The sequence below is a fragment of the Artibeus jamaicensis genome, unplaced genomic scaffold (assembly GCF_021234435.1).
Source record: "Artibeus jamaicensis isolate MK-2021 breed Jamaican fruit bat unplaced genomic scaffold, CSHL_Jam_final contig_519, whole genome shotgun sequence".
Taxonomy (NCBI): domain Eukaryota; kingdom Metazoa; phylum Chordata; class Mammalia; order Chiroptera; family Phyllostomidae; genus Artibeus; species Artibeus jamaicensis.
The window spans coordinates 41,355,476-41,383,410 of NW_026521871.1; the positions used below are offsets into that span (position 1 = coordinate 41,355,476).

Below are 27,935 nucleotides of genomic sequence, written 5' to 3' on the forward strand. Positions count from 1 at the left end.
ATAATTACTGAATTTAAGAAGTGAAAATGATAATAACAAGGAAATACTACTTTTCCCTTAAAAATATTGACAGAGATCTAAGAGTTTGGTAATAGAAGTGTTCGCCAGGATATGAGGAAACATCGTTTCTGGTCACATTGTAAAGTTGTGATCACCTCATTCAAGAATTATATCACAATCATTTCCAACATTTAAAATATATATACGTTAAATGTGGCAGTTTAACATCCAGGAATTTATCCTTCAATACACTGTCATATAGGCAAAATGACAATGTACAAGAATTTTTATTGCAACATTGTTCTAAATTATATAACATTAGAAACACCTAAATGTCCATCACTAGGGCATTTGTCAAATAAATATGTGCTATATACTTTGTGAATTTACATTTATCTGTTTTCTCACCCCCTAGGTTATCTCATCCAACCTTGTGGCTTTAAACCATGTGTTTAAAACAGTTCCTAAGTTTTATATGCAGCGCAGTTCTCTCCTGAATTCCCTTACCAAACTGCTCCTTGGTGTCTCCACTTGGACGTCAGAATAAACATCTCATGCTCAACATACCCAAATTCTTAATTTTTCTCTCAAATCTCACTCCCTGACAACTTTCCCATCTCAGTAGATAGCAGATTCCATCCTACCACTTGCCGAGTCCCAAAGCTTTTGAGTCACCTTCTCTTTCTCTCACAGCCAATTTTCAGTTGGTCAGAAAATTGTTTTGCTCTACCTTCAAATTGTATCTGTTGTAGAATCCTGCCAGTTTTTACATCAGTGGATGCTACTACCCTGCTCTATACCACCATCATTTCTTGCCTGGATTATTGCAATAGCCAATTGTCCTACATTTATACTTGCCTCTGCATAGCCCCATCTCATGAAAACAACCAGAATAATTGTTTTAAAACATTAAATCAAGTCAAATGGTATTCTGCTTAGAACTCTGCAGTGACTCCCATTTCACTCAGAGCAAAAGCCGAAGTCCCTGCAATGGCCTGAAAGGACCTCCAACATCTGGCACCTGCTACTTTCTGACATCATCCCCTGTTACTCTCCCTCTTCCTCATTCAACCTCAGCCACCTTGACTTCTTCGATACTTATTGAATACACATATATTTTCCTATGTAAAGAATTTTTCTTTGCCTGGAATGCTCTTTCTTTGGATATCCACATGACTAACTCCATGATCTCATTCAGGTCTTTGCTCAAATGTCACCTTTTCAATGAGATTGACTCTGACCACTTTATTGCCTTACATTTTCTTTATTACACAGTATTTTATAACCTCTTATAACATGCTGCAGCCTTTACTTATTCATCATGCCTATTGTAGAGTATCTGTTTCATTGGCTAGAATGTAAACTTTGTTTTAAGTGACAGATTCTGAGTGTCTAGAATATGTTCAATCAGTAAATGAATAAAACAATCTGTGAGACAAATAAAAAACTCAGTATATATAAATGTAGCATCCTTTAAAATATATATATATATATAGGTGATGTAAATGCTTATAGAGGCATACAGTATTGCTGGAAGACCAAGAGACACTGGAAATAATGGGTGCTTTGTATACTTTTAGAATATGCACCTGTCACTTCTTTGATTAAAAACTGAACTCATAGAAAAATGCAGTGCATAACTGAGGCTAATTCTGGAATTCAAAATTCTTTATGAGCCTTATCTTTGTTTCTAATAAGATATTTGATTGTATCACCACTAGGTGGCACATACCTCCTGGTAAATTCTTGAGACAGACACAGGATGCCCGAACTCACCAAAGTTCACTTTATCTATATATTGCATTGATTTTCCTTGAGAAATTTTCTTAACTTCAGTTCTTTAGTGCAATATCAGCTTTTTGGTGGTTTTTCACTATTTATAATTTCTTACTTAGCATTATTATACCATTGAGTTGCAGAAATGTCTTAAAACTGCAAATACTAGCTAAGATATCCTTAATTTAGTGTAAATTTTCAAATTTTATTGAATTAACTTTTTCATATGAAATAATGAAATTTAAAGATTTTTTTGTATGAAATTAGATTTTTGTTTGATTAAATTGCTTTGCTGCTTTTATACCAAATGACTCAATGTCCAGGACCACCTGCAATTTAACAGCCAATTTCTGAATGTTTATATGATACGCAGAGAGATTAGGCAAATGGCTACTGTGGAGGGTACAAAGGTAAAATATTATTTATTGCCTCTGTCTTCAAGGATTTTTCATTTTATGGATGGAGACAGCCATGAATGCAAATTAACTATAATACAAATCAGAATGTAGTAAACAAGTAAATGAAAATATTAAAGGTAATGAGAACCTGATAGTTAATATTAATTTGAGAACTCCAAGAATAACGTGAAATTTGAGAAGAGCCCAGATAATTTTTATAGTTATTTTTAACTTAGAGATTCTTTGATTGTTTTTCTTTTTGAAATACATTTTTTGAAAAACTAAATAAGCATGGAAATAAATAATAAACTGACAGTAACCAGAGGGGAGGGAGAGGGGGATAACAGGGGAAAGAGGGGGAAGAGTCAACTCAAGGAACATGTATGAAGGACCCACGGGCAAAGACAATGGGGGTGGGGGGCAGGATGGTAGGATTGAATGCTGGAGGTGAGTGGGTAGGGCAGGGGAAAGTAATGGGGGGAAGTGGGGACAACTGTAATTGAACAACAATAGAAACTAAAACATTTGGAGAAAAGCACTGCATTCAAGTAGAATAACATTTACTAAGTGCTTCCTACTCTGGCAAACTCTAATCTATTATTTTATTTAATATTCATAAGACTTTTGATGTATGTACAGCTATTCACATATTACAGATGAAGAAATTGAGGTACAGAAAGTTTAAGGGACTTATATGAATATGTCGACTCTGTGCCATAACACCAAAACTAGATATGAATCGAATTAATTTTCTTACAATAAGAAACTTAGCTTTACAATTTTTACCACTTCGGTATCATTGCTATGTTACTTAAAAGGAAATCAATATTATTCTAAAAAAATGTATTAATATTGACTACTTTGTTACATTGGTAGTATTAATTTTTATAACTTTCTAAGTGTGATGTGAATCATATGAAAATACTATCTTAGTGAATCAAGAATCTAACCCTTTTGGCTATTAACATGCAAAATCTCTACAACTTCATTATATTCTAAAATAATACTATGATGATCAGATATCAAAGTCTAAGTAATAGATTGTACAATGCTTAGATGAGATTAAGTTCCAGCTCAACAACTAAATCAAGTAGATATTAAAACAAGATTATATGTTTGCCATGAATCTTATTTTTCTGTGTTTCTTTAGCCAGGAGAATGTACAAATAGGAAGAAGAAGTGGTATGAAAGTGCACTACAAGAAGCACACCATCTTTATGGATGTTCTCCTGAGCACAGACTGCACATGTGCTACCTATCAAAACAGGGTACATGATTTTTAACTTTATGCCCTGCCCCTGAATAAGGATTATGCCCCTGAATCCTGAATAAGGATTTAGCCAGATGCGTGCTTTCTGAAGTATGTATGCACATTTAAAATTTTTTTCTTTATGTCTTTGTCCACTGAAAAATTATTTTTGTGTGCATTAGTAGTATATATTTTACTGTCTGAAACTATTTTTTTAAAGATTTTTTTAATTTATCTTTAGAGGGGAAGGGAAGGAGAGGGAGAGAAATATCAATGTGTGGTTGCCTCTCATGGGTCCCCTGCTGGGAACTGGCCTGCAACCCAGGCATCTGCCCTGACTGGGAATCAAACCCCGATCCTTTGGTTCTCAGCCCTGTGCTCAATCCACTGAGCTACACCAGCCAGGGCTGAAACTATTTTTTTAATGACTACACATACACCCTATTTAAATGCAGTGGTTTTAATTAGCATGTCAGTCATCTTCCTTGCTCTTAGATTATCTTCATAGGTCCTTTTGTGTATTTCAAAGCATATATTTCAAAATTAGAAACCATGGCTTTAAAATATACTTCTGGGATAAAGCTTTCATTGGATATGCTGTATTATTTCAGAACAAAGTATTTTTCAAAATGTTTTATTTTTAAATAAATCATGGCAGAGATAAAAAGGTCATCTTCAATTTTCTTTTTAATTAGGTAAAAAATATGATGATAATATTTCAGGTCATTTTCTTTTTTTTAATATATATATATTTTTATTTAGTTATTTTTCAAGTACAGTTTTTTGTCTATTTCTCCCATCCCAGCCCCCCTCTGTCCCGTGCTCCCCACTTCTCTCCCATCTCCACCCCCCCTAGCTCTCATCCCTGCGTCCTTCACATTTGTTCCTCCAAATCCCTCCCCCCTTATATTCCCTCCCCTCTCCCTTCTGGTCACTGTCCCCTTGTTCTCTATTTCAGTGTCTTTGTTTTTATTCTGATTGCATGTTCGTTTTGTTGTTTAGCTTCCTGTTAAAGGTGAGATCATATGGTATTTGTCTTTTAACACCTGGCCTGTTTCACTCAGCATAATGCTTTCCAGTTCCATCCATGTTGTTGCAAAGGGTAGTAGCTCCTTCTTTCTCTCTGCTGCATAGAATTCCATTGTGTATATGTACTACAATTTTTGATCCATTCATTTACTGTCGGGCACCTAGGTTGCTTCCAACTCTTGGCTATTATAAATTGTGCTGCTATGAACATTGTGGTGCATAGGTTCTTTGAAATTGATGTTTTAGGATTCTTAGGATATAATCCTAGCAGTGGAATTGCTGGGTCAAAAGGCAGGTCGATTTTTATTTTTCTGAGAAAATTCCATACTGTTTTCCATAATGGTTGTACCAGTCTGCAATCCCACCAACTAAGGACCCCTTAGTTGGTGAACTAAGGACCCCTTTTCCCCACAACCTCTCCAACATTTGTTGTTTGTTGCTTTATTTATGATAGCCATCCTAACTGGTGTAAAGTGGTATCTCATTGTGGTTTTAATTTGCATCTCTCTGATAGCTAATGATATTGAGCATCTCTTCATGTGTCTCTGGATATTCTGTATGTCCTCCTTGGAGAAGTGTCTGTTCAAGTCCTTTTCCCATTTTTTAATTGGGTTAGAGGAATTAACATCATCAAAATGTCCATACTACCCAAAGCAATATACAGATTCAATGCAATGCCTATTAAAGTACCAATGGCATATTTCACAGACATAGAACAAATACTTCAAAAATTTATATGGAACCATAAATGAGCCTGAATAGCAGCTGCACTTTTGAGAAAGAAGAATAAAGTAGGAGGGATCACAATACCTGATATCAAACTGTATTACAAGGCCACTGTAATCAAAACAGCCTGGTACTGGCATAAAAACAGGCACATAGACCAATGGAACAGAACAGAGAGCCCAGAAATAAACCCAATTCTCTACAGTCAATTAATATTTGACAAAGGGGGCAATAACATTAAATGGAGTAAAGATAGCCTCTTCAACAAATGGTGTTGGGAGAACTGGACAGCTACGTGCAAAAAAATGAAACTTGAGCACAAACTTACACCATACACCAAAATAAATTCAAGGTGGATAAAAGACTTAAATATAAGCCATGACACTATTAAAGTTCTAGAGGAAAACATCGGCAAGAAAATCTCAGATATTTCACACAGCAACATTTTTACGGATATGTCCCCTATAGCAAGGAATATAAAGGAAAGAATAAACAAATGGGATCTCATCAAAATAAAAAGCTTCTGCATGGCTAAAGAAAATAGTATTAAATTAAAAAGATAACCAACTGTATGGGAAAATATATTTGCCAATGATACCTCAGACAAAGGTTTAATCTCAGTTCATTTTCAAATTTTTCTTGAATCATAAATATGGTTTGTAGATGGTTTTTTAAATGAATTCATCATAAGGATTATAGTAGATATAACATTTTTAATTCTAAATATTATTACATGAAAGTGTTGACTTTCAATAAACAAGTATGATTTTAATTGTTTCTGCTTAGTAACCATGTTTAATTTTAAGTTGTTGTTTAATTACGGTTGTCCCCGTTTTGCCCCTATTACTCTCCCCTGTCCTACCTACCCCCCACCTCCCACATTGAATCCTCCACCCCTATCGGCTTTGTCCATGGGTCCTTAATACATGTTCCTTGATGACCCTTCCTCTTCTTTCCCATTATCCCCTTCCCCTTCTCCTCTGGTTACTGTCAGTTTGTTCTTTATTTTCATGTCTCTGGTTCTATTTTGCTCACTTGTTTGTTTTGTTGATTAGATTCCACTTACAGGTGAGATCATATGGTATTTGTCTTTCACTTCCTGGCTTATTTCACTTAGCATAATGGTCTCCAGATCCATCCAAGCTGTTGCAAATGGTAGGAGTTCCTTTTTTCTGCAGCATAGTATTTAATTGTGTAAATGTACCACAGTTTTTTGATCTACTCGTTTACCGATGAACACTTAAGTTGCTCCCAACACTTGGCTATTGTAAATTGTGCTGCTATGACCATTGGGATGCATAAGTTCTTTTGAATTAGTGTTTCAGGATTCTTAGGGTATAATCCCAGCAGTGGAATTTCCAGGTCAAAAGGCATTTCCATTTTTAATTTTTTGAGGAAGTTCTATACTGTTTTCTACAGTGTCTGCACCAGGCTGCATTTCTACCAACAGTGTACTAGGATTCCCTTTTCTCCACAACCTCTCCAACACTTGCTGTTTGTTGATTTGTTTGTGGTTGCCATTCTGACCAGTGTGAAGTGGTATATTTTTGTGGTTTTAATTTGCATCTCTCTGATGGCTAGTGATGCTGAGCATCCTTTCATATGTCTCTGAACCCTCTGTATGTCCTCCTTGGAAAAGTGTCTGTTTAGGTCCTTTGCTTGTTTTTTAATTGGATTGTTTGTCCTCCTGGTGTGGACTTGTGTGAGATCTTTATATATTTTGGACATCAAACCCTTGTCTGAGGTATGATTGGCAAATATATTTTTTCATGTGGTTGGGTCCCTTTTCATTTTGCTGATGTTTTCTGTATCCATGCAGAAGCTTTTTAATTTGATGAAATCCCATTTGTTTATTCTTTCCTTTATGCCCCTTGCTCTAGGGGAGGACATATTGGTGAAAATATTGCTGCATGGAATATGCAGAATTTTCCTGTCTATGTTCTCCTCTAGTACTTTTATAGTGTTGAGACTTATATTTAAGTATTTTATCCATCTTGAGTTTATCTGTCTTATGAGGCCCAGCCTTTTCGCTTTATCACAGTAATATTTTTTTCTCCTTTAGAAAAGTTTAATATATATACTTTAAAACTTATATATATAAGCATTTTATTTGAGAAAAATTTAAATATTAACACAGCCACCTAACTTAAGATTTTAAAGCAAATCTATAGGTTAGAAAAGAGTAGAAAAAGAATGACAAACACACTACTCTGGCTTAGTCTGAGACCAGGGAAAGAGACATTTATTATCATAAATGTGATTTTATTTCTTGTGTTGAAAATGCAATGTCTCTGTTGTTAGCAATAAAGGTTGAATTCACTCTGTTGTCACAAATAAAATTTTATGCTTTGCACGTAAGCAATATAACATTTGAAATATTTAGTTTTTTAAAACATTAATAACTTGAAGTAATATAGTCATTTATTTAAAATATTATACTGTAGCCATTTCATACCAGCAATAGACCCACTCTCAGTAAGTTATGGAACTTTGCCTTTGCCACTTTCCTATGTTCCAGGTTATTTGCATCTGGGTCCCTGGGCCTTCGGCTTATCCCGAGATCCTAGAGATGCCTTATTTTTCATCAGGTCTGAAGCAACAGATCATTTTCTCTCTGGAAGTCTGATGATTTTTGCATATAGAATTTTAGGGAAGTGAGTTGGAATATTGAGAGCCTTTGCCTAAACACTTTCGTTTTCTCCGAAGTAGGTAAAATGGAGGGGCATGAACAGATTACTAGGAGTTCATTCAGTCCTTGCCATAGCTCTCGCTCACTTTCTATTCACTCTTCCCTGGCTCCAAAGTAGACAGTTTAATCCTTGTGCCTGCTTAGCTTTCAGGGTGAATTCTAGAGTGCATTTAGCTTTTCACTGGGTTTAAAAGTAGTTTTGAGAGAAAATCAGCTGCTATTTAGATATTTTACAAAAGATGAGTAACTTAGAAGCAAACCATTTATTTCATCCTAGCAACTTTGAGGATTTCTTCACCCCAAAATTTCTTCTTCCATCCTTGAAATAATTACTACTGATTTTTTGGGCCTCAATTCTTCCTGCCCTGCAGAAATTGGCACACTATTACGTTTGATGCAAGCCTTTCTTTGTCAAAATCTTCAGAATCAGTAAATGATATGTAATTATAGACCCAGTTGGACTATGGCAAATTCAAAGTCCTGTCCTCGTGATTGGGTTGTCCTGTATTTGTTGTGTTAACTATCACTCCAAATGAGTGATTCTTCTGCTGGAGCTATGAAGCTTTTTCTTATATTGGAACATTCATTATAATCGTATTTTCAAGATGAATAGGGTATTATCTATATAGTCTTTTTACAGTTCAGCCTTAGGATTTCGTATTACTTATCAAATTAATATTTTCTTACATTTTAGACTAAATGTCCCTATCTCTACCTTTTAATCAGAATTATTTTCAAAAATAATTTTATTTTTAGAGCAATTTTAGGTTTACAGCAAAATTAAGCAGAAAGTGCAGAGTTTCCATATGCTCCTTACCCCTCTACCATCAATAATCCTCAGCATAGTAGTAGATTTGTTACAATCTATGAACAAACATTGGCACATCCTCCAAAGTCCATAGTTTACATTAGGGTTCAGTCTTTGTGTTGAACATTCTATGGATTTTGACAAATGTATAATGACATGTATTCACCGTCGCAGTATCATACAGAGTCTTTTCATTGGCCTAAAAGTGCCCTGAGTTCCACCTAGTCATCCCTACCCTTTCCCCACTCCTCCATCAACAACTGGCAACCACTGATCTTTTTACAGCTTCCATAGTTTTACCTTTTACACAGTGTCATATAGTTGGAATCATACAAGATAATAGCCTTTTCAGATTGGCTTCTTTCACTCAGTAATATGCATTTACGTTTCATCCATGTCTTTATAGCTCTTTTTTTAGCACTGAATAATATTACATTGTTTGTGTGTACCAGAGTTTATCCATTGGCCTACTGCAGGACATCTTGGTGGCTTCCAAGTTTTGGCAATTACAAACAAAGCTGTTAAGTATATTCATGTACAGGCTTTTATGTGGACATAACTTTTCAACCCCTTTAGGTAAATATCAAGGAGCACAGGTGCTGGATCATATGGTAAGAGTATGTTTACTTCTAGAAGAAATTACTAAACTGTCTTCTAAAGTGTCTGTGCCAGTTTGGATTCTCACTGGCAGTTAGTGACAGTTCCTGTTGCTCCACATCTTCACCCACCTTTGGTGTTGTCATTGTTCTGGTTTTGGCTGTTCTAGTAGTTGTGTTGTGATGTCTCATTGTTTTAACTTGAAATTCTCTAATGACATATGATGAACATTTTTTCATATGTTTACTGCCATTTGTAAGTCTTCTTTGGTGATATGTCTGTTCATTTCTTATTTTTATTAAATCTAGTAGTTTATTTTCTTACTAAGTTTTAAGAGTTCTTTGTATACTTTAGATATCAGTTCTTCATCAGACATGTATTTTGCAAATATTTTTTCCACTTTGTGGATTATCATCTCATTCTCTCGACACTGTCCTTTGCAGAGCAGCCATTTTTAATTTTAAATCCAGCTTATCATTTATTTATTATGGACTTTGCCTTTGGTATTATATCTAAAAAGTCATCAGCATGTACAAGGTCTTCTAGATTTTCTTCTATGTTACCCTCTCAGAGTTTTACTGTTTTTCATTTTAAATTTAGTTGGGTAATCTTTGTTGAGTTACTTTTTGTGAAAGATTTAAGGCCTATGTCTATTTTCAGTTTTTGGCATGTGAATATCTAGTCATTCCAACACCATTGTTGAAAATGCTGTCTTTTCCCGCCCATTATATTGTCTTTGCTTCTTTGTCAAAGATCAGTTGACCATATAAATATATATATATACATATATACATGAGTTTATTTCTGAGCTCTCTAATCTCTTTCATTGTTACCTTTTTTATGAGTTTTCCCAGTACTCACTGTCTTGATCATCATAGCTTTATAGTAAGCCTGTAGTCAGGCAGAGTCAATACTGTGACTTTGTCCTTTTCATTATTGTGTTAGCTATTCTGGCCTTTTGCCTTTCTATGTAAACTTCAGAATCAGTTTGTTGATGTCCATAAAATAACTTGCTGGGATTTGATTGAGATTGCATTGAATCTATTGATCAGATGGGGAAGAACTCACATTTTAGCAACATTGAGGCTTCCTATCCATAAATATGGATTATATCTACATTTATTTTGTTCTTTGATTTTGTTTATAAAAATGTTTTAGTTTTGTTCATATAGATCTTGTTGACATTTTACTAGGTTTATGCTTATTTCATCTTGGGGTTGCTATTGTAAATGGTAATGTGTTTTTAATTTAAAATTCTACTTGTTCATTGCTGGTAAATAGGAAAGTACTTGACTTTTATGTTTTAACCTTATTTAGAGCCTTATTTGTTCCAGATTTTTAAAATTTTTTTGAGTTCTGTACATACATTATCAAGTCATCTTTTAACAAAGTTGCTTTTATTTCTTTCTTCCCAATCTATAACTTGTCTTGTCTTGTCTTATTGCACAAGCTAGAAGTTCCAGTATAATATTGACAAGAGTAGTGAGAGGAAGAATCGTTGACTTATTCCTGATCTCAGTGGAAAAGCTTTGAGATTTCCTCCATTAACTATATGTTAACTACAAGTTTTATGCAGATTCTTTTTATTCCAGTTGAGGAAGTTTCACTGTTTTCCTAGTTTGCTGAGAGTTTTTATCACAAATGCATGTTGGATTTTGTCAAGTGCTTTATCTGCATCTTTTCATATGATCATGTCACTTTTTTTCTTTAGCTTGTTGATGTCATGGATACATTGATTGATTTTGAATGTTGATACATTAATGTTCAAAATCCAGCTCAATGTTGAACCAGCTTTATGTACCTGGGATAAGTCTCACTTGGTTGTGGTGCATAATTCTTTTCATACATTGTTAGATTTGATTTGCTAAATTTTTCTTGATAATTTTTCCATTTATGTTCATGAGAGATATTGGTGTATGGTTTTCCTGTACTGTCTTTATTTGGTTTTGGTATTAAGATAGCACTGCCTTATTGAATGAGCTAGAAAGTAGTCCCTCTGCTCCTATCTTTTGGAAGAGTTTGCAGAGAATTGATAACATTTTTAAAAATGTTTGGTAGAATTTACCAGTAAATTCATACTTGCTAGACCTGTCTGTTTTTGACAGAGGTGTGTTAAATTCTCCAATTATAATACTGGATTTGTCTATTTCTCTTTGACTTCTATCAATTTTGCCTCACGTATTTTGACACTGTGCTATTTGATGCTTTTACATTAATGATCATTATGTCTTCTTGGAGTATTAACCACTCGATCATTATGCAATGCTCCTCTTCATTTCTTGATAATTTTATAATTTTCCTTTCTTGAAATCTGTGCTCTCTGCAATTAATGTAGCTACTGCTGCTTTCTTTTGAATAGTATGAACATGATATAGTTTTCTCTACCCCTTTACTTTGAATCTATACATGTCTTTATATTTAAAGTGAGCTTTTTGTAGATGACAAATAGTTGGGTCCTGTTTGTTGATTCACTCTGACAGTCTCTATCTTTTAATTGGTATATTTAGATCATTGTCATTTAAAGTGTGTATTTACATAGACCGGATTAATAACTAACATATTTGTTATTCTTTTCTTTTTGTTTTCCTTGTTCTTTGTTTCTATTTTTCCTTCTACTCTTTATTGGCCTTTTGTGATTTTAATTGAGCATTTTATATAATTCTGTTAACTGTCCTTTCTTAGCATATCAATTATACTTTCTTCTTTTTAAAAGTGTTTTTTTCTAGGGTTTGGAAAAACTCATTTACAGTGATCCAAGCCCACTTTCAAATAAAATGTACTATTTCATGAGTAATGCATGTACCTTGTAATAAAATTTTACTAATTCTTCTGTTCCTTGTATCACTGCTATCACTCTTTTCACTGAAAATAAGTGTATATATATGTGTATGCACATATGTGAATACATTTTGCTATCATTTTGAACTATTGTGTTAGATACTTTAAGAATATGAAAAATAAAAGTTTTTATTTTGCCTTCACTTAGTCATTTTCTAATCTCTTTCTTTCTTTATGTAGATCTGAGTTTCTGACCTATATACTTTTTCTTCTCTTTTAACATTTCTTGTAAGGAAGGTCTATTGGCAACAAATTCCCTCAACTTTTCTTTGTCTGACAAAATGTATATTCCTTTATTTTTTAAGGTAATTACCTCATGTGCAAAATTCTAATTTGGTGGATTTCTTTCTTTTCAGTACTTTAAGGATTTTGCCCCATTCTCTTCTTGCTTGCATAATTTCACAGGAGAATTTATATGAAATTCTTATCTTTGCTTCTTTATAGGTAAGGCACTCACCCCCCTGCTTCCTCCCCATCACCAGCTTTTTTCAAGATTTTTTCTTTAGCTTTGATTATATGTAGTTTAAATATGATATGTCATGGTGTAGTTTTTATTGGCATTTATCCTGCTTGATATTCTCTAAGCTTTTGGATCTATGGTTTGATGTCTGACATTAAATTTGGGGGAAAATTTTTAGGTATTATTCCTTCAGATAAGAATCTGTTCTGTTTTGTCTTGGTTTTCCTTTTGGTATTCCTGTTACACATATGTTACACTTCTGTGGTCGTGCCGTAGATCTTGGATATTCTCTTCTGTTTTTATTTTTCTATCTTTTTTCTCTGCTTTTCAGCTTTAGACATTTCTGTTGATATATCCTCAAGCTCAGAGATTCTTTGCTCAGCTGTGTTCGGTCTGTTGAGCCCATCAAAGACATTCTTCATTTTTGTACAATGTTTTGATCTCTAGCATTTCTTTTTTATTCTATCTCTTAGAATTTTCATTTCTCTGCTAACATTGTTCATCTCTCCTTGCGTGGTGTCTACTTTTAACATTCGAGCCTTTAATATTGTATATTAACCATAGTTGTTTTAAACTCACCATTGGATAGTCCCATCTCTGACATACCTTTGTCTGCTTTTGATGCTTGCTCTGTCACTTCAAACTGGTTTTTTTGTTTGCCTTTTAGTATGTCTTGTAATTTATGGTAGAAAGGAGAACGCTAATATGAATTCATCCAACAGCAGAGTGTCAAAATATGTGAAGCAAAATTGATAGAACTCAAGGAGAAATTGATGAACCTACTGTTGTAATTGGAGACTTTAACATCCCCTATTGGGGATGAGTAAAAGGAACTGAGTAAAAGGAACTGTGGTAAATAGGCCTTTAGTAGTGTAGTGGTAAGGTACGTTGGTTAGTGGTAGCATTTTATAGTTCTATGATTAGGTCTCAGTCCTGGGCTTTGTACTTCATAACTGTCTGTCTATCTATCTATCTATCATCTATCTATCTATCTATCTATCTATCTATCTATCTATCTATCTATCTATCTATCTATCTATCTATCCCTTAAGTGGTACAGGATGGCTAAAGGGGGTTGGAGTTGGATATTTCCTCTATCCCACATGGAGGACTAGAGCCAGCTGGATTTGGGTAGTTCCCTTTCCCCAGGTTGGTTAGGCTCTGAAAATCACAATAGGTGAGGCTGGAGTAAATTAGTCTCTTGAGGGCAGGCCTTGTTAAAAAGAACCGGATGCTCTGGCATATCTCAAAATGTTTTTTTTTTTTCCCTTCCACTACCTGAAGTGGGAGGAGATTTTTCTCCAGTCTTAGCTGTGAGAACCCAGTAGAGCTCCAGGAGATAAACTCACAAGAGTGTGTCTTCCTCTTCCATGGCTGGGGCCCCCTCCAGCAATTCATCAGTTACAGTTATATGTTCCTACTCTGGCACCGACTTTTATGGGGGCTTCTGCTCTGGTGAGTTACGCGTCTTTATACTTCTTTGTCTGTCTCCCCAGATTTGGGGGCAGCAGTCTGCTGTGTGACCTCACTTCTGTGAGGTATCTAAGGAAAGTTATTGATTTTCAATATTTTTTTCAGCTTTTTACATGTTGTTAGGACAGAGTGGTGACTTCTAAACTGGGCTGGCCTCTATCGTTTTAAGAAAATACTCTCAGCTGTCACATTTAAAGAAGTGCACACTGACAGTTTTTTTGAGGCCATGAATGGACCAGCTTTAAAAAAGTATTTAAAGGAGAGAAGCTATTGATTTTTTATGATAATTGTACTCCTCTCTAATATGGTTGTAAATAAAAAATAACATTTGTTATGGGTCATGAAACATAACCACCTCTACTTGAGAACATTTTTATTTTCTACCTACAGTTCTCTTTTTGCTCTTTAAAAATAAGATGCAGCTATAGCTCAGAAGTAAAGCCCTTTCAATGATCCAAATCTACATGTCCCGTTAATAGGGAAATCACCAGTAATTGTAGTTTTTAAGTATTATACCAGAATACTTAATCCCATTGGCACTTGAAAATCAGAGTGGTTGTTGATATTCCCCCAGGACACTCTCGTGGCCTTGGGAAATGGTTCTGTAGCTTTTAGACATAAAATTTTCTTTGAACAATGGTTTAGATATTTCTGTTTCTAATTTATCTATCTCCCTACTGAAAATTTTACATGAGAATAATGTATATTTTGAGGAGAAATAATGAATTTCTATTCTCTTTTCATTAGTATTCAGTCAGGGTCCATTGGATCCAATTTTAGTTTTTGAGTTACTTTTGTGTGCAGTTTTAACTATTTGTAAAGATTAATATTTCATCCTGACTTTTATTGTTTTTAGAGGTCATCAAAAGAACAAGGAGAAAACATTTTTGATACAACAGAACTAATTTTATCTTGTAATTATTATCAGGTTCTACTGGGCCCTTTTATAAATCTAAAATATATATGGAAAAATATATTGTGGGATTTCATTGGTCTTATTTTTTGTGTCTTGAAATCTTTCACTATTTTTATCATTACTCATCATTTATTTCCGACTATGTTACAAAGAATAAAATTGTGTATTTAAATAGAAAAATGATAGAATCACTTTAAAAGTAATTTATATCATCACTAATTCCTGGTATTCCAAATGTTAAGGTTTAAATATTTTTTATTCTTCTCTCTCTCTCACACACACACACACACACACACACACACACACAACACAAAAATGTCTTTGTTAGCCAAAATGGAAGAGAACATTGTTGATTATCTATTATCTATCAGACATTGTTTTAGGAGGTTTGTTTACATAGAGCATAGTATTTAAATTTTATAATATACCATTAAGGCAATAATTATTACTTCTGGTTTATAAATAAATAAACTGAAGTTTTAAGAATATAGAGTGTTTTTATATCTTACATAGTCTAGTATAGTATTTTATACTGTGTAAGTATTCTATGAATTTTGATTAATAAATTATATTAATTTAAGTAAAATGTTTATTTTACATCCATGTAAGGTTTTAAATAAAATACATATACATTTATTAATTGTAAAAAATATTGAGCACCTTTTACATGTGAAACATGATCCCTGCCTTAAAGGCACGTTCTAGTTTTGCAGAGTGTTTAGACATATATATAAGTATGCATAATTCAAAGAAAAAACTTCTTTGCCCGAAGATGACTGTGGACTTACTAAAGATGGGTCTTTCCTAGTTTTTTGTATTTTTCTTTATTGTTAAATGTAACCCTAAGCTTTATTGTTAATGTTCATAGCTCTTTCCATTTTTCATTATCATAATATTAAAGTTTAAAAAACATAAATATGAACAAATGTTTACATATAACCTACTGAGCTATGGCATTCCAGATGGAAAATTTTTAAAATCTACTATTTATGGCAATAATGTTTACTAGTACATACACAGAGATGCACACACAATTTTGCACATATCAAAAACAATATATTGAAATGATTTTCTGTGTTCTATTTGGTTACTAACTATTCTGGTTTCAGGAGCAGTAGAACCAGAAAAGGTACTAGTTGTTTTCATTCTGAGTCTTTCTTCTGAGGCACTGTTGGCAGCTCAGGGGTCCCAAATGGAAGCAACTAACATCTTGGAAAGACAGTTAGATGGGCTTGGCCCCACTGCATGACCTCCAGCAGGGAATTTAACTTGTCTTAGCCTGAATGTTGCAAGATTATCATGAGGATTGAGTGAAGTGATGTCTATATAAAGTGGTTATCTTATGTCTGTCATGCAATAAATGTGCAGGTAGAGGTACCTGGGATTTAATTCCAATTCCTTTATACTCCAGAGAATACACACTGACCAGAATATAGAAATACGTTATACCTGATGCTAAATGAAGGGCATCCAATCAACCAGTCAGAGTTAAGGGAAGAGGTTTATTAAATCAGTATACAAATCCCTGATGTTTTTATAATTACTTTTGAATTACTTTGCTGTACTCAAATCTGGTAAGCAGAGCTTATTGACATTTTGATCAAAAGAACCACTGAGAACACATACCACATTATGAGAAAATAGAAAATTCTGCTTGTGTAACTTTGCATTTATTTGAACAGGAGCACAGGCATGTTTTCTGAAGCAGCTGTACTTTACTATCTTACAGATAAATCCAAAGCTGTTGGCAAAGTTGCTGTGGTGGCCAAGAAAAGGGTAAGTTCATGGTTTATGATATAAAGTATTAGATTTCAGATTCCATTGATTAATACTTTATAAAATAATTAAATGAATATTTAAAAGCAAAATAACATAATCAATTTTTTCTTCTAAATTTTAGTGCACTATATGTTTTCTTTATTAGATTGACACTAGAAATTTAATACTTATTATCACATCAGTGTTACAGAATTATTGGATGTAAGGACAATAGAAAATTTTAAGTTAAGCAGTAGTTTTTATTTACATTATAGGTCACACGCATACTCTCATATACTAAAATATTTTATTTTTTCTATGCCATATTATTGTAATGTATGCAATTTCATGGAATATATGAATTAATATTCACAGCTAAATATAGACTTTACCTCAAAGTTATGTGAGAACGACATCAGCCATTTGAGTGAATTCAAACCTAGAGTTTTTTTAATGAAAATTCATAGAGTCACTAGCATTCTTAAAGAGTTTTTAAAATGCAACATGTCAATCTGTATATTGTATGCACAGAGATGTTTAACTCTACTTATTGTCAAAACTATGATTGGGATAGGATTAACTTTGACATTGTTTTTCAAGTGACAATAAATATTCTTAAGGGGATATCACTGAAAAAGAGAAAGTCAATGCTTAAATTCTTCCAGAAAAATAGTATATTGTTGTCATGAGAAAAAGAATTGTGGTGGAAAGGAAAGCCTACACCCTTGCCATTTCCTGTATTGAGTAACGGGCTGCTGCAGAGTGGAGACAGGGAAGGTAGAACGGAACCCAGGGAGCAGAGAGGGGAGCTGGGCCAGAACCTGTAGATAAACAGGCAATGAAGTGAATACTGTTTTTATATTCTGAATATATATATTTTATGAGTCCTTTTAAAGTGAAATTTTGTTTTATCCTTTTGCTTTTTAGCTTATATTTAAAAGGGAACTGGACTTTTCATTTGTTAAGTAATGTTGAAGTACTTCTGCAGGAATATAATACCATAGAAGGCAAACTGCCCTCTGGGAAAGGAAAGAAACAGGACCGTGTGTCTGTCTGCAGATTCGAGCAGGAGCGAGTGAGGGTTATTAATGTGGATGGAACTGTTTGTTTCCGTCTCTGCTAAAGGATGTTCAGAATCAAACATGACAAAGATAATAATAGCTGACATGATTACGTATTGCTTGATTTTTACCCATGATTCTCAGTGAAGGTGGCGCTGTGCCTGGGACAGTGCTCATCAGAGTGGGTTCCATGAGCCAGAGCTGTCTGGGCACTATTTATTTCTGGTCTGCAAACACATAAGAGCCAAAAAATGAGAATAACCATTTAGGAATTTGTATAGTAATTTGACAGAGTAATTTTTGTCTGTTGAATATAATAATAAAATGGAACGTGCATTTTGTATGTCTTCCTTTTTTAATATTTTTCCTAGCGACTTTGAAAAAAATTATAATGTATAGATCTCAAATAGATTGGCATGGAAAACTGGTCTATTACCAGTTTTGCAGAGTGGCTGTTTTAGGAATTTGTGGAAATATATTTATAGAGAGATAGTAATTTGGAGGAATACAAAGCATTTTTTAGGACAGAGGTGAAGGGCACGAGATATCGTGTAATGAACAGAACAAACTGTTTAACAAGAACTGCCCAACTGTTGGCATGACTTTTGAATACACTGCTGGACTCAACAAACTACAAATTTAACTGTGTAGTAACATAATACCAAATAATAAAGAAACAGGTTAGACAAAAAAACAAGGAATTTAGAAGGCTTATTGTGGAGAGGGAAGCTGAAATGGAATAAACACACTGTTCTAAAAAATTATTGAGTAATCTACTTATTCTCAACATATCGTAACATTTTACACTATGTATTAAGCTGTATAGGGTGTCAGTGAAGTTACTCAGAGTGCTTGCTGCCTGTGAGCCTCTGCCACTCCTAGTTCCCTTCCCTCAGCTCTCCGTCCGTGTGGTGGCTACCTCTGAAATACACGTGAGCGTGGTGGGTGCTCCCACCTGGCCGTACAGCTCATCAGTGGCAGCAGCCTGAAGGGAGGAGACTAAGTCACACTAGTCTCTTTGCAGCCTGCTTGATTATTTGTTATTTTTCAAGATGTACTTTTAGGATGTGAAAAGACTTGTGCAGACCAGAGTAAGTATCGAGGCAATTAGCCTGGAAATAAAAAATATATATTAAAAAAAATTAAAAAGTAGTATGCCAGGAGGCTAGAAGAGTAGCTGATGGTGTTGGCTACTATAGACTCTGAAAAGTTTCTGTGTGTGTGTACACACACACACGCACACACACACACGTGAAACAGGAAATAGAAAATTATGGTAGAAAGAATACAAATTATGAATGAGCCACATCTGCCTTCAGAAGCTAGTTCTCCTGCTTAGTTGTTGTGTGATGTTAGGTAAGTTAATACTTTTGTATCTCATTGAATTAATCTCTGCACTGGGAACAATAATAATTACCTTGTATGATTGCTATAAAGGTTAATATGAAAAGCAATTATAATAGCATATAGTTATTATATTTCAATAGTTGCTTGTATAATAAATGCCAGTACTTTCCCCCTTAATTTCTCTTTAAAAAGAAATAGGAAGTAAGGATATAGGGACATTTTAAGTCATCAGTTTTGTGATAGCATCATACTTCTATTCGACAGTTAAAGTTGTAGATATAAAAGTCTTTTTAAAAGGAGGCCCTACAGTTTAGTCATGATTTATTTTTTCAAAGTCATATAATAATGCTGTATTTGGAGGATAGAATTTTAAAAATCATTTAAGATTTATATCATTAAGCTAATTTTTATTAATTTATTACACATTTAGAGTTACTTATACATATGTTTAAATATAACATGTATATGTAGTTTATTAATATAAATGGAATGAATTCAAACTCTACTGTTTCACCTAATAATATTTTGTTGACATCTTCTGAAGTCAAAGGTCTGCCAAATCTTAAGTAGTTGCACAGCATTTTATTTTATGGGAATGTCTTAATTTATTGAACAGTTTCCTCCAGGGGTGTCCAACCTTTTGGTGTCTCCGAGCCACCCTGGAAGAGAGCTGTCTTGGGCCACACATTAAATACACAAGCACTAATGAAAACTGCTGAGCAAACAGAAGGTTTTAAACAAATTTAGGATTTTATGTTGGGCCACATTCATAGCCGTCCTGGGCCACACATGGCCGGCAGCACAGGCCGAGGGTTGGACACCCCCTACACATTTAGGTTGATCCAGTTTGCAGAATTATGGATAAAAAAGCAGCGACATCATCGTACACAAATCTGTGTTTGTGTAAATATTCGATAGGAAAAATTGCTGGAAGTAGGCTTTCTGGTTCAAAGAATAAGCACATTTAAAATTTTGCCAGTTTGCTGAACATCCCTTACCAAAAACATCTCGCAACCAATTACAGTCCCGTGATTAGTTTAAGGGAATGACTAGACTGGCTTCCCTTGCCAATTCTAGCCATTTTATAGTCAGGTTTTTTTCCTTTAAAAGTTAATACTTTAACAATGTGTTGCAAGGATTTTTCAGTTTTTCTTTTAAATTGTATGTAGTTCTTTTGCTGTACTTGCATAATAAAACTTTTGGGGCATTAGAGCTTTAGTGACGTGCTTTACAAGACTGCTTTTTCATGAAAACAAACCAGGTTATAAGTCACTTAACCTTTCTCCTATTGCTGCCAGTAACATTTCCATGTGAGAAACTAAAGCAAAATGAATAAAGAGACGAGTTAGGTGATAGAGCCAGGATTCTCTCTATTCATCTGCTTCAGTTTTTCTCAGGGTAGAAGATTACATATATCTAATTAAAGCTATCCCAAGAATTTGTTGATGGTGGGAAAAGAATCTCTTTTTCATTCTGTTTTTTAATTTGTTTGGCTTATATATAAAAATCTTGCATATATGTATGGGCACCTTTTTTCCTAACATTTTACTTTTATTAATGTCAAAAGTTTAATTTACATACTTTGAAAGACAAAAATTAATGACTGCTCTTTTGATTTAAACATTTGTGTATGAGGAATTGAGACTACTTTTTCCCACTGAAAAATATTTTTCCCTGAAATTATTGCAAAGATTCTTCATATTAGTAGGGCATTTTTATTAGCCCAATAGCAGGATAAGTTGCTTACATTTTATGACTAAATGTCTGGATATTTGTGTTAATTAAAAAGCTTGCTTACTAATATGGATTTCATGTATTGCAATTAACTTGATTCACTTAGCTTTATATCTATCTTTCCCCAAAGATAAATATTATAATAGATCCCTACTTCTGGCTTCTAGCCCCAGGCAGAGAACAATCTCAGAAAGAGTGGTAGGCAGAGAAAACCCTTGGCAAGAGTCTGTCAGGCTGCGAAATGCATTCAGTTTCCGTTTGGCTTCTACTTTGTGGGCCTCATTCACTTTTCCTTGGGCCAGGGCTCCCCAGACTTGAACCATTCAGGTTTCCATCACCATTTTCCATGCTGTTAGTTACTATATTGGTCTTCCATCTGACTTACCATTTTCTTAATTTAGCTTTTTTTTTTTTTTTTACTGTGGTCAAATTTAAGCATGTAAAATGCACAGATCTTAAGCATAGAGCTTGATAAGTTTTTAAAAAAATATATGCACTCATGTAACTTCCTCTCTGATCAAAATACCAACTATTTTTATCATCCCCTAAAGTTTCCTAATCCAAATTTTAAAATGTAAAGGTGCTCTTTTGATGTGCATTGGCACTTTTTCAAATACATAAAAATAAATATATATTAATATAGAACATTGTCAATCGCTTTAAATCAGTCTGTGGAAACCTTAAAATAAAACATTTTTTCATACTAATTTCAGTTACCCTATGCTCAAAATCAGCAGAGGGCAACCATACCACTACAAGGCACTGTTATGAAATAGTCTTACAGGAGAGTAATTTTTAACAAAATACTCTTTAGTTACTTAATAACTAACCACCCTTGATTACCTGTTTTATCTTAAATTACAATCTGTAGGAATTCTATAGGATAACTGTTAGTAGTAAAATATTAAAATTAGACAAAATGGATTAATCTTCTCTGATATCCTTTTATAATGCCATTTGTGACAGTAAGTAAAGATCCCTTGATTCAGAGTAACTATTTTCTGGCGTGGGTGATTGCATTTGTTCTTTAAATGATAGAAAAACCTACTTTGGGACTTGTATATTTGCTTAACCCTTGTTTTGAATTGACTTTCAGTCCACGGATCTGACTTTAGCCAAACTGACCTTCTTGCTCTAAGACAGGCAGTGGCATTGGGAGGAGCTGGAGAGCAGAGGGAAAATGTGCATCAGGGTGAGCACAATGGACTTGAAATCTCCTTTGTTTTTCTTCCCTGAAGATAAAGCAACAGTGTCTGAGTGTGAGGAGCATGTTATTCTCCAAGTTCACAGGGTTTGTAGTGGGAGAGGTGTTGGCTGGGAGTGGCTATAAAGAGAAGTTTTCCCATCCACAGGGCTGCTGTGCTGCCTCTTTTTGTGGGGTTGCAGCTCCGAGGGGAGCTGTAGAAAGTGGAAGTGAGCAGGGATGTTGGTGCTGCCCCCTGAAGCAAAGTGACTTATTCCAGTGCAGTGATTTATTCGAGAAAGTTCGTTTTAGTTATGCAGATCTGGCACTTGGTAAATGGAAATTCAGGAGTGTCAGCAATTTTTTCTTCTGTCTTTTAAAAATGATTTTTATCCTACTTACTAAAAAACAAATAAGTTTTGAATGTCACCATTTATAATAATAGAAATATTGTATTAATTTTTGTTTATATATAATGCCCACTTAAAAATTCACTCAGATATTAATTTGGAATTTGAATTCAGTAATATGTAAACACTGATGTCACAGATTCCAGAAATTCAAAACTTTTCAACCATAACTTTCTACATTTTCTTTTCTATGTTTTAACTTGGAGCCAGAAGGCAAAAAAGAGAATTCTACCAAATGTGATTGCTTTTTTTGTTAAGAAATAAAAATCTCTTCAACTTGAGTAGTAGTTATCACATAAAAATTTTCTAGGTGTCGCCCTTTGTTATTTGGGACTAAAATTTCTTCAGCTTGTTTTTCAAGTGATTATATTCATCACTAGCATAATCCTTTCTCTCTGACCCAGCAGCATATCACCCATGTCTCGGCATAAGGCTACACGCAAAGTAAATCTGGGTTTCTTTTAAAGGTTAGAATATTTCTCACTCACCATCTTCCTCATTCCATTCATTACATTATAACTAGAAACAATGTTACTCATTGAAGAGAGTGGCTATTGATATTAACACACCTTTGGAATTTGAATGAGTTTGTATTTTATAGATTGTAGCTATTGCCTTAGCTATTAAATGATCTTTCTATGCCTAATAGTAATAACTACTGTTTTCCTAATTGCAAAGGGAAAATGTAAAATAAAATGTCAGTGAAAATTAGAATTTCCTTATAACTTATGAAAATTCAAATATAATTTAAAATTTATAAACATTTGCCTTCTGCCCACCAGTCTTCTAACTTTTCATTTATTGTGTTGGCTAAAAAGTTTGTTTGGGTTTTTTCCTGTATGATGGCTCTAGTAGCGCTTAATTTTGTTAAGATTGTTTTGTGAGAGCTGTCTTATCAACATGCATTTTAAAAAACTTATCAAAAGTGGTGAATTTTTGTGTAGCTGTTTTAATATTGAAGATGGAAGAAAATACCCAACATTTTGAACATATTATGCTTTCTTATTTCAAGAAAGGTAAAAACACAACTGAAACACAAAAATAAATTTGTGCAGTGTATGGGGAAGATGCTGTGACTGAAACAGTCAGGTGGACCAGCTGAAGTTGGTAGCTATCAAACAGAGACATTAACTGAAAACAATCAACATTATACCACCTGGGAGATAGCTGACATGCTCGAAATATCCAAATCAATAAATTTATTGGTGAAACTGAGAGTATGTCTTATATTTTATGGACAAAACTAAATGGACTTTTTGGCCAAACCAATATTCTAGACAAGATAAACCTATCTCCTTTCTTTGAAGACCCATAAATTATTACTTTTGAATTCTTTACAATTTAATGACTTTGAAATACTATTTATCTTTTTTTGCTGATGTATTTCATACTTGCACTTTGCTCCAAAAATTATTTGCTTACCATGAAACATGTATGTTAGGTACATGCCTTAAATTTTTACTCCCCCACTTAGTGGAGAACACAGTCACCCAGACCATATAAAGGGTGGTATATTTCCCATATTCTTTCATGAATCCAGATACAAGACTGTCCTTCGTTTCAACTTCTGTAATCATCAGAAACTCAATGTAAAGACTGTGATTTAGATAATGTTTTTAAAAGAACAATATGTATACTTTTTAATTTTGCTATTGTGTAGGTAGAATCTGTTTATTCCTATGTAGGAGAAACATCATCTTTTACATAATGTTGACAGTAAATGCCATGAGCATTGACAGTGATCCATGGGGTGAGGAGTTGGCCAGTCGTCCTTACTATTCAAGTTGGTGGAGCCAAAAGTGGTAAAACAGATAATGAAGCTCACCACATTCCTCCTCTTGTCTAGGGAAAATGTGTAGTGTAGGTACTATAACCATTGAATGTTCCGTATACATCAGATTTTTACAAGTTAATTAAAGTATGTAGATTCTAGAAAGTCTTTAGAAAAAAATTATACGCAAATAGGAATTGTTTTCAACATATTTGGAGTTTTAGAGAGTCTCTAATTAGAGGACAAATAATTTGATTTCCTGGCTCCATTCAAATCAGATAAACAACTGTGACGTAAGTTCTGCTTTTTGTGGGCATCTTTCCTCCCAGATCACCCTGTTTTGATTAGCCCTGAGTAGTCTTAAGTTCCTTACAAATGTGAGTGAAATCTTATCTGTTAAAAAATGTATGTGTATATGTATATATATATAAAATCTTTATGTTTTCTCCCTGGTATAGACAGTCAAAAACCACTAAAAAATTAAGTCCAAGGCTTTAAAAGTTATCAAGTGAAGTACATAATTATAGAACTTCTTAGAGTGTCCTGACTTTTATCCTCAGCCAGGATTGGGAGGTATTTAATAGAAGGTCTTTCATGCCTTCTGTTTAAGGTGGTCTGCTGGTCAACTTCTATTTTTAGGAAAAATGCCCTCCTGTGTCTCAGCTCACTGCATGAATACACACTTCAGTGTTTTCTCTGGTAAGTCCCTCAAAGCAGAGAAATCCACAGTGCGTTGGTGCGAACTTACACATGGCTGAAGAAATAGGGCAGAGGACAGCAGGATATTTATAAGTCATATTGCCAGGGACTGATCTCTGATATTGTTCAGATCTCACAGGAAAACTGAATTCTACTAAAGACTGACTAGACTGGGGCATATGGTAATTGACTGACACTTATTTAGATTTGTATTCTCTCTGTTGAAATCATGTTGGAAATAGGGCTAGAAAATGCTCATTTTAATCTTCCCCCTTTTTCAAAGAAGTGTTAAAAGCTATCATTATCTAGGCCTGAAGACTTAACTTTATTATTCGTACTCTCCAGATACTCAGCTTAAGTAATAACCATCATTTACAAGGCTCCATGAAACCAGTTTTCATCCTTATGCCAAGCATATTTTCCCAGCAGATTTTCCAAAAGGGAATGAGAATATTGGCTTTTCCTTCTGTGTGATAACTTTTGACAAGGAGTGTGTGTACATTATTCAAAGCACAGATACACTTCTGGAAATTCTATCAAAGTAGGCAGCTCTTTAGTGATTATTGACTGACAATTATTCTCAAAAGAAGGTTATGAAATATATTCCTTTTTCTATGAGCATAAAAGGCTGAATCAAAATTTTGTATCCTCATACTTAACACAACTAACAAACTTCTTATTTAAAAATAAAAAATATTTTTATTTAAATGAATAGTGATTTAAGGAAATGGGCAATGTCAAGTCAGTTTATGCAGATTTTAGAAATCTGATGTAAGGACAATTCATTTGTATTTTCTGTTCTTCGAAATTAAAGGCAATTCTATTATTTGCCATTCAAGCCAGCAATCCTAGTTATTTCTAAATACTCACAGACACACACACATACACACATTCAGTAAACAGCATATGCTCTCTCTATATATACCTCTTTTTTACATTCAACAACAAAGAATTAATACTTGCTTTGGTTTCTTTAAAAAGTCAAGAACTTATATAGCATTATATTTGTGTGGATGGGTGCCATTTTTTGGATGGATTTTGTTGATTTTAAAGAAACCAAAAACAAATATTAAATCTTTTCTTACTACATGTAAAAAACAAAGAGGTATATGGAGAGCCCAGATTCTTATGCCTTACTCCCAGAGTTTCTGATTCAGTTGGCCTAGGGTGGGCATCAGAACTTGCATTTCTAGCACACTCTCTGATGTTGCTGATTCTGTCACATTGTGGGCCTTACTCCGAACAACACTGGGCTAGACAACACAGGAGAGTTGGCTGTGAAAACACAGGAAGGGAAGTGGAAGGTTGGAATAGGGAAAGATTATAGTATGTCCTCTTCACGGGTTGAATCATAGCCCTCAAAAGATATGTCTACCAGGAACCTCAAAATGTGACCTTATTTGAAATAAAGATCTTTGTAGATATAATTGAGGTGAGAGTTTCAAAATGAGATCACCTGGGGTAGGTGGGCCCTAAATCCACTGACGAATGTTTTTATAAAAGACAGACTTCTATTCTATAGAGCTGTAAGATAATAAATTTGTTATGCTTTACCAAGTTTGTGGTCATTTGTCATGGCAGCCTTGGGAAACTAATACACTGCCAAAGTTCTGCCTTACCAAAGTGCCAAGTTCCCTGTCATCTGTTCCAAGGGAAAAAAGGCAGAATCCTGACAGTGACCCAGCAGACTACATTGTTTAACAAAGAAGATCCCGACATGCAGAATGGTCATTTAACCAGGAAGTGTTTGTTAAGTGTTTGTATCAGGCTTTGCTAGATATTAGAGTGACTTACCAAAAGTGAAACAGCTAGTAAGTGTCAGCATTCAAGTCACGATCCCATCCTTCCAGATTTGGCACCCTTCTCCCCCACATCACACTTCATCAAGGCTTGGAGCAGGAAAGCACAGGACATTTTGTCAAATACTGACTAGTTCATTTTGGTTGCTATGGAATATTTAACAAAATAGACAAGGAACTTATTATTTCCAGTACAAATCTTTCTTATTTATGGTAACTGTTTAACAGTATTTCTTTCCATTCATTCCTATAAGGTAGTTTGCACTTTGTTACTCAATCTTATTTTTTGTTGTAGTAACCCTTTCACTTCATACTCAAACATGCAGATAATTTAAGCTAATCTTTAAAAATAAAATGGAAATAATAGCTTTATATCATCTTCAGAGATGTAGGTCAGTGATTTAGATAACAATATTTATTTTCTATATGCTCTTTAAGTATGTATCATATGTTACAATGATGCTAAAGACTCGGTGTTCTTCATATATAATACAAAAATGTATATAATATATAAATATATGATCTATAATATCATATAATGTTGTGTGTGTGGTCTGTCCAGAAGATATCCAGCCACATAATATGAAAAATAAATACATTTATTGAAGAAGATACAAGAAACATTACACGTAGGACAATGATGCCTCAGTCCCATTCAAAGTAGGCACCTTGGGACCTCACACAGTTCCCACACAGCTGACATCAGCTGCCCCATTGTATTTTCCTGAATCTTGCTGATGACCTTTCAAGGGTGATGTTAGTTCTGGGAGAAGCCAGAAGTCACAGCATGCCAAATCTGGGCTGCAGGGAGACTGAGTCACTGGGGGGATTTGATGTTTCACAAAAAAAACTGCACAAGATGTGATGTATGAGCAGATGCATTGTTATGGTGAAGCTGCCAATCACCAGGTGCCTCAGCTATAGCCTTCTGAATCACTGAATAATTTCTGCAGAGGAATGTTCAAGCTTAAATAAGACAAAATCTGATGCAGATTCATTGCTCTACTCGTTCAGTCATTTTGAATGCAGTGACCACATAATGCAAATGCTCACTTAAGGGCATCTACCACTCCCACTGACTAGTATAGTGAAGTTGTCATTATTTACTCATGTGCATTCCAGTCCACTCTCCTTGGATGCCAGGTTACATGGACATTTTTATTATTTAACAATGGTTGGATTTTTCCTGGACAGACTTCTCATATATATTTGTG

General features: G+C 34.3%; 1 protein-coding gene across 1 annotated transcript in view; it reads left to right on the top strand.

Annotated features, from left to right (window-relative positions):
• ZCWPW2 (zinc finger CW-type and PWWP domain containing 2) overlaps positions 1 to 27,935 on the top strand; it is a 102,141-nt gene that overhangs the window by 59,727 nt on the left and 14,479 nt on the right. The window contains exons 4-5 of the mRNA XM_053669033.1: positions 3,325 to 3,442; positions 16,689 to 16,735. Coding sequence (XP_053525008.1) covers positions 3,325 to 3,442; positions 16,689 to 16,735 — 165 coding nt within the window. The remainder of the gene's footprint in view (positions 1 to 3,324; positions 3,443 to 16,688; positions 16,736 to 27,935) is intronic.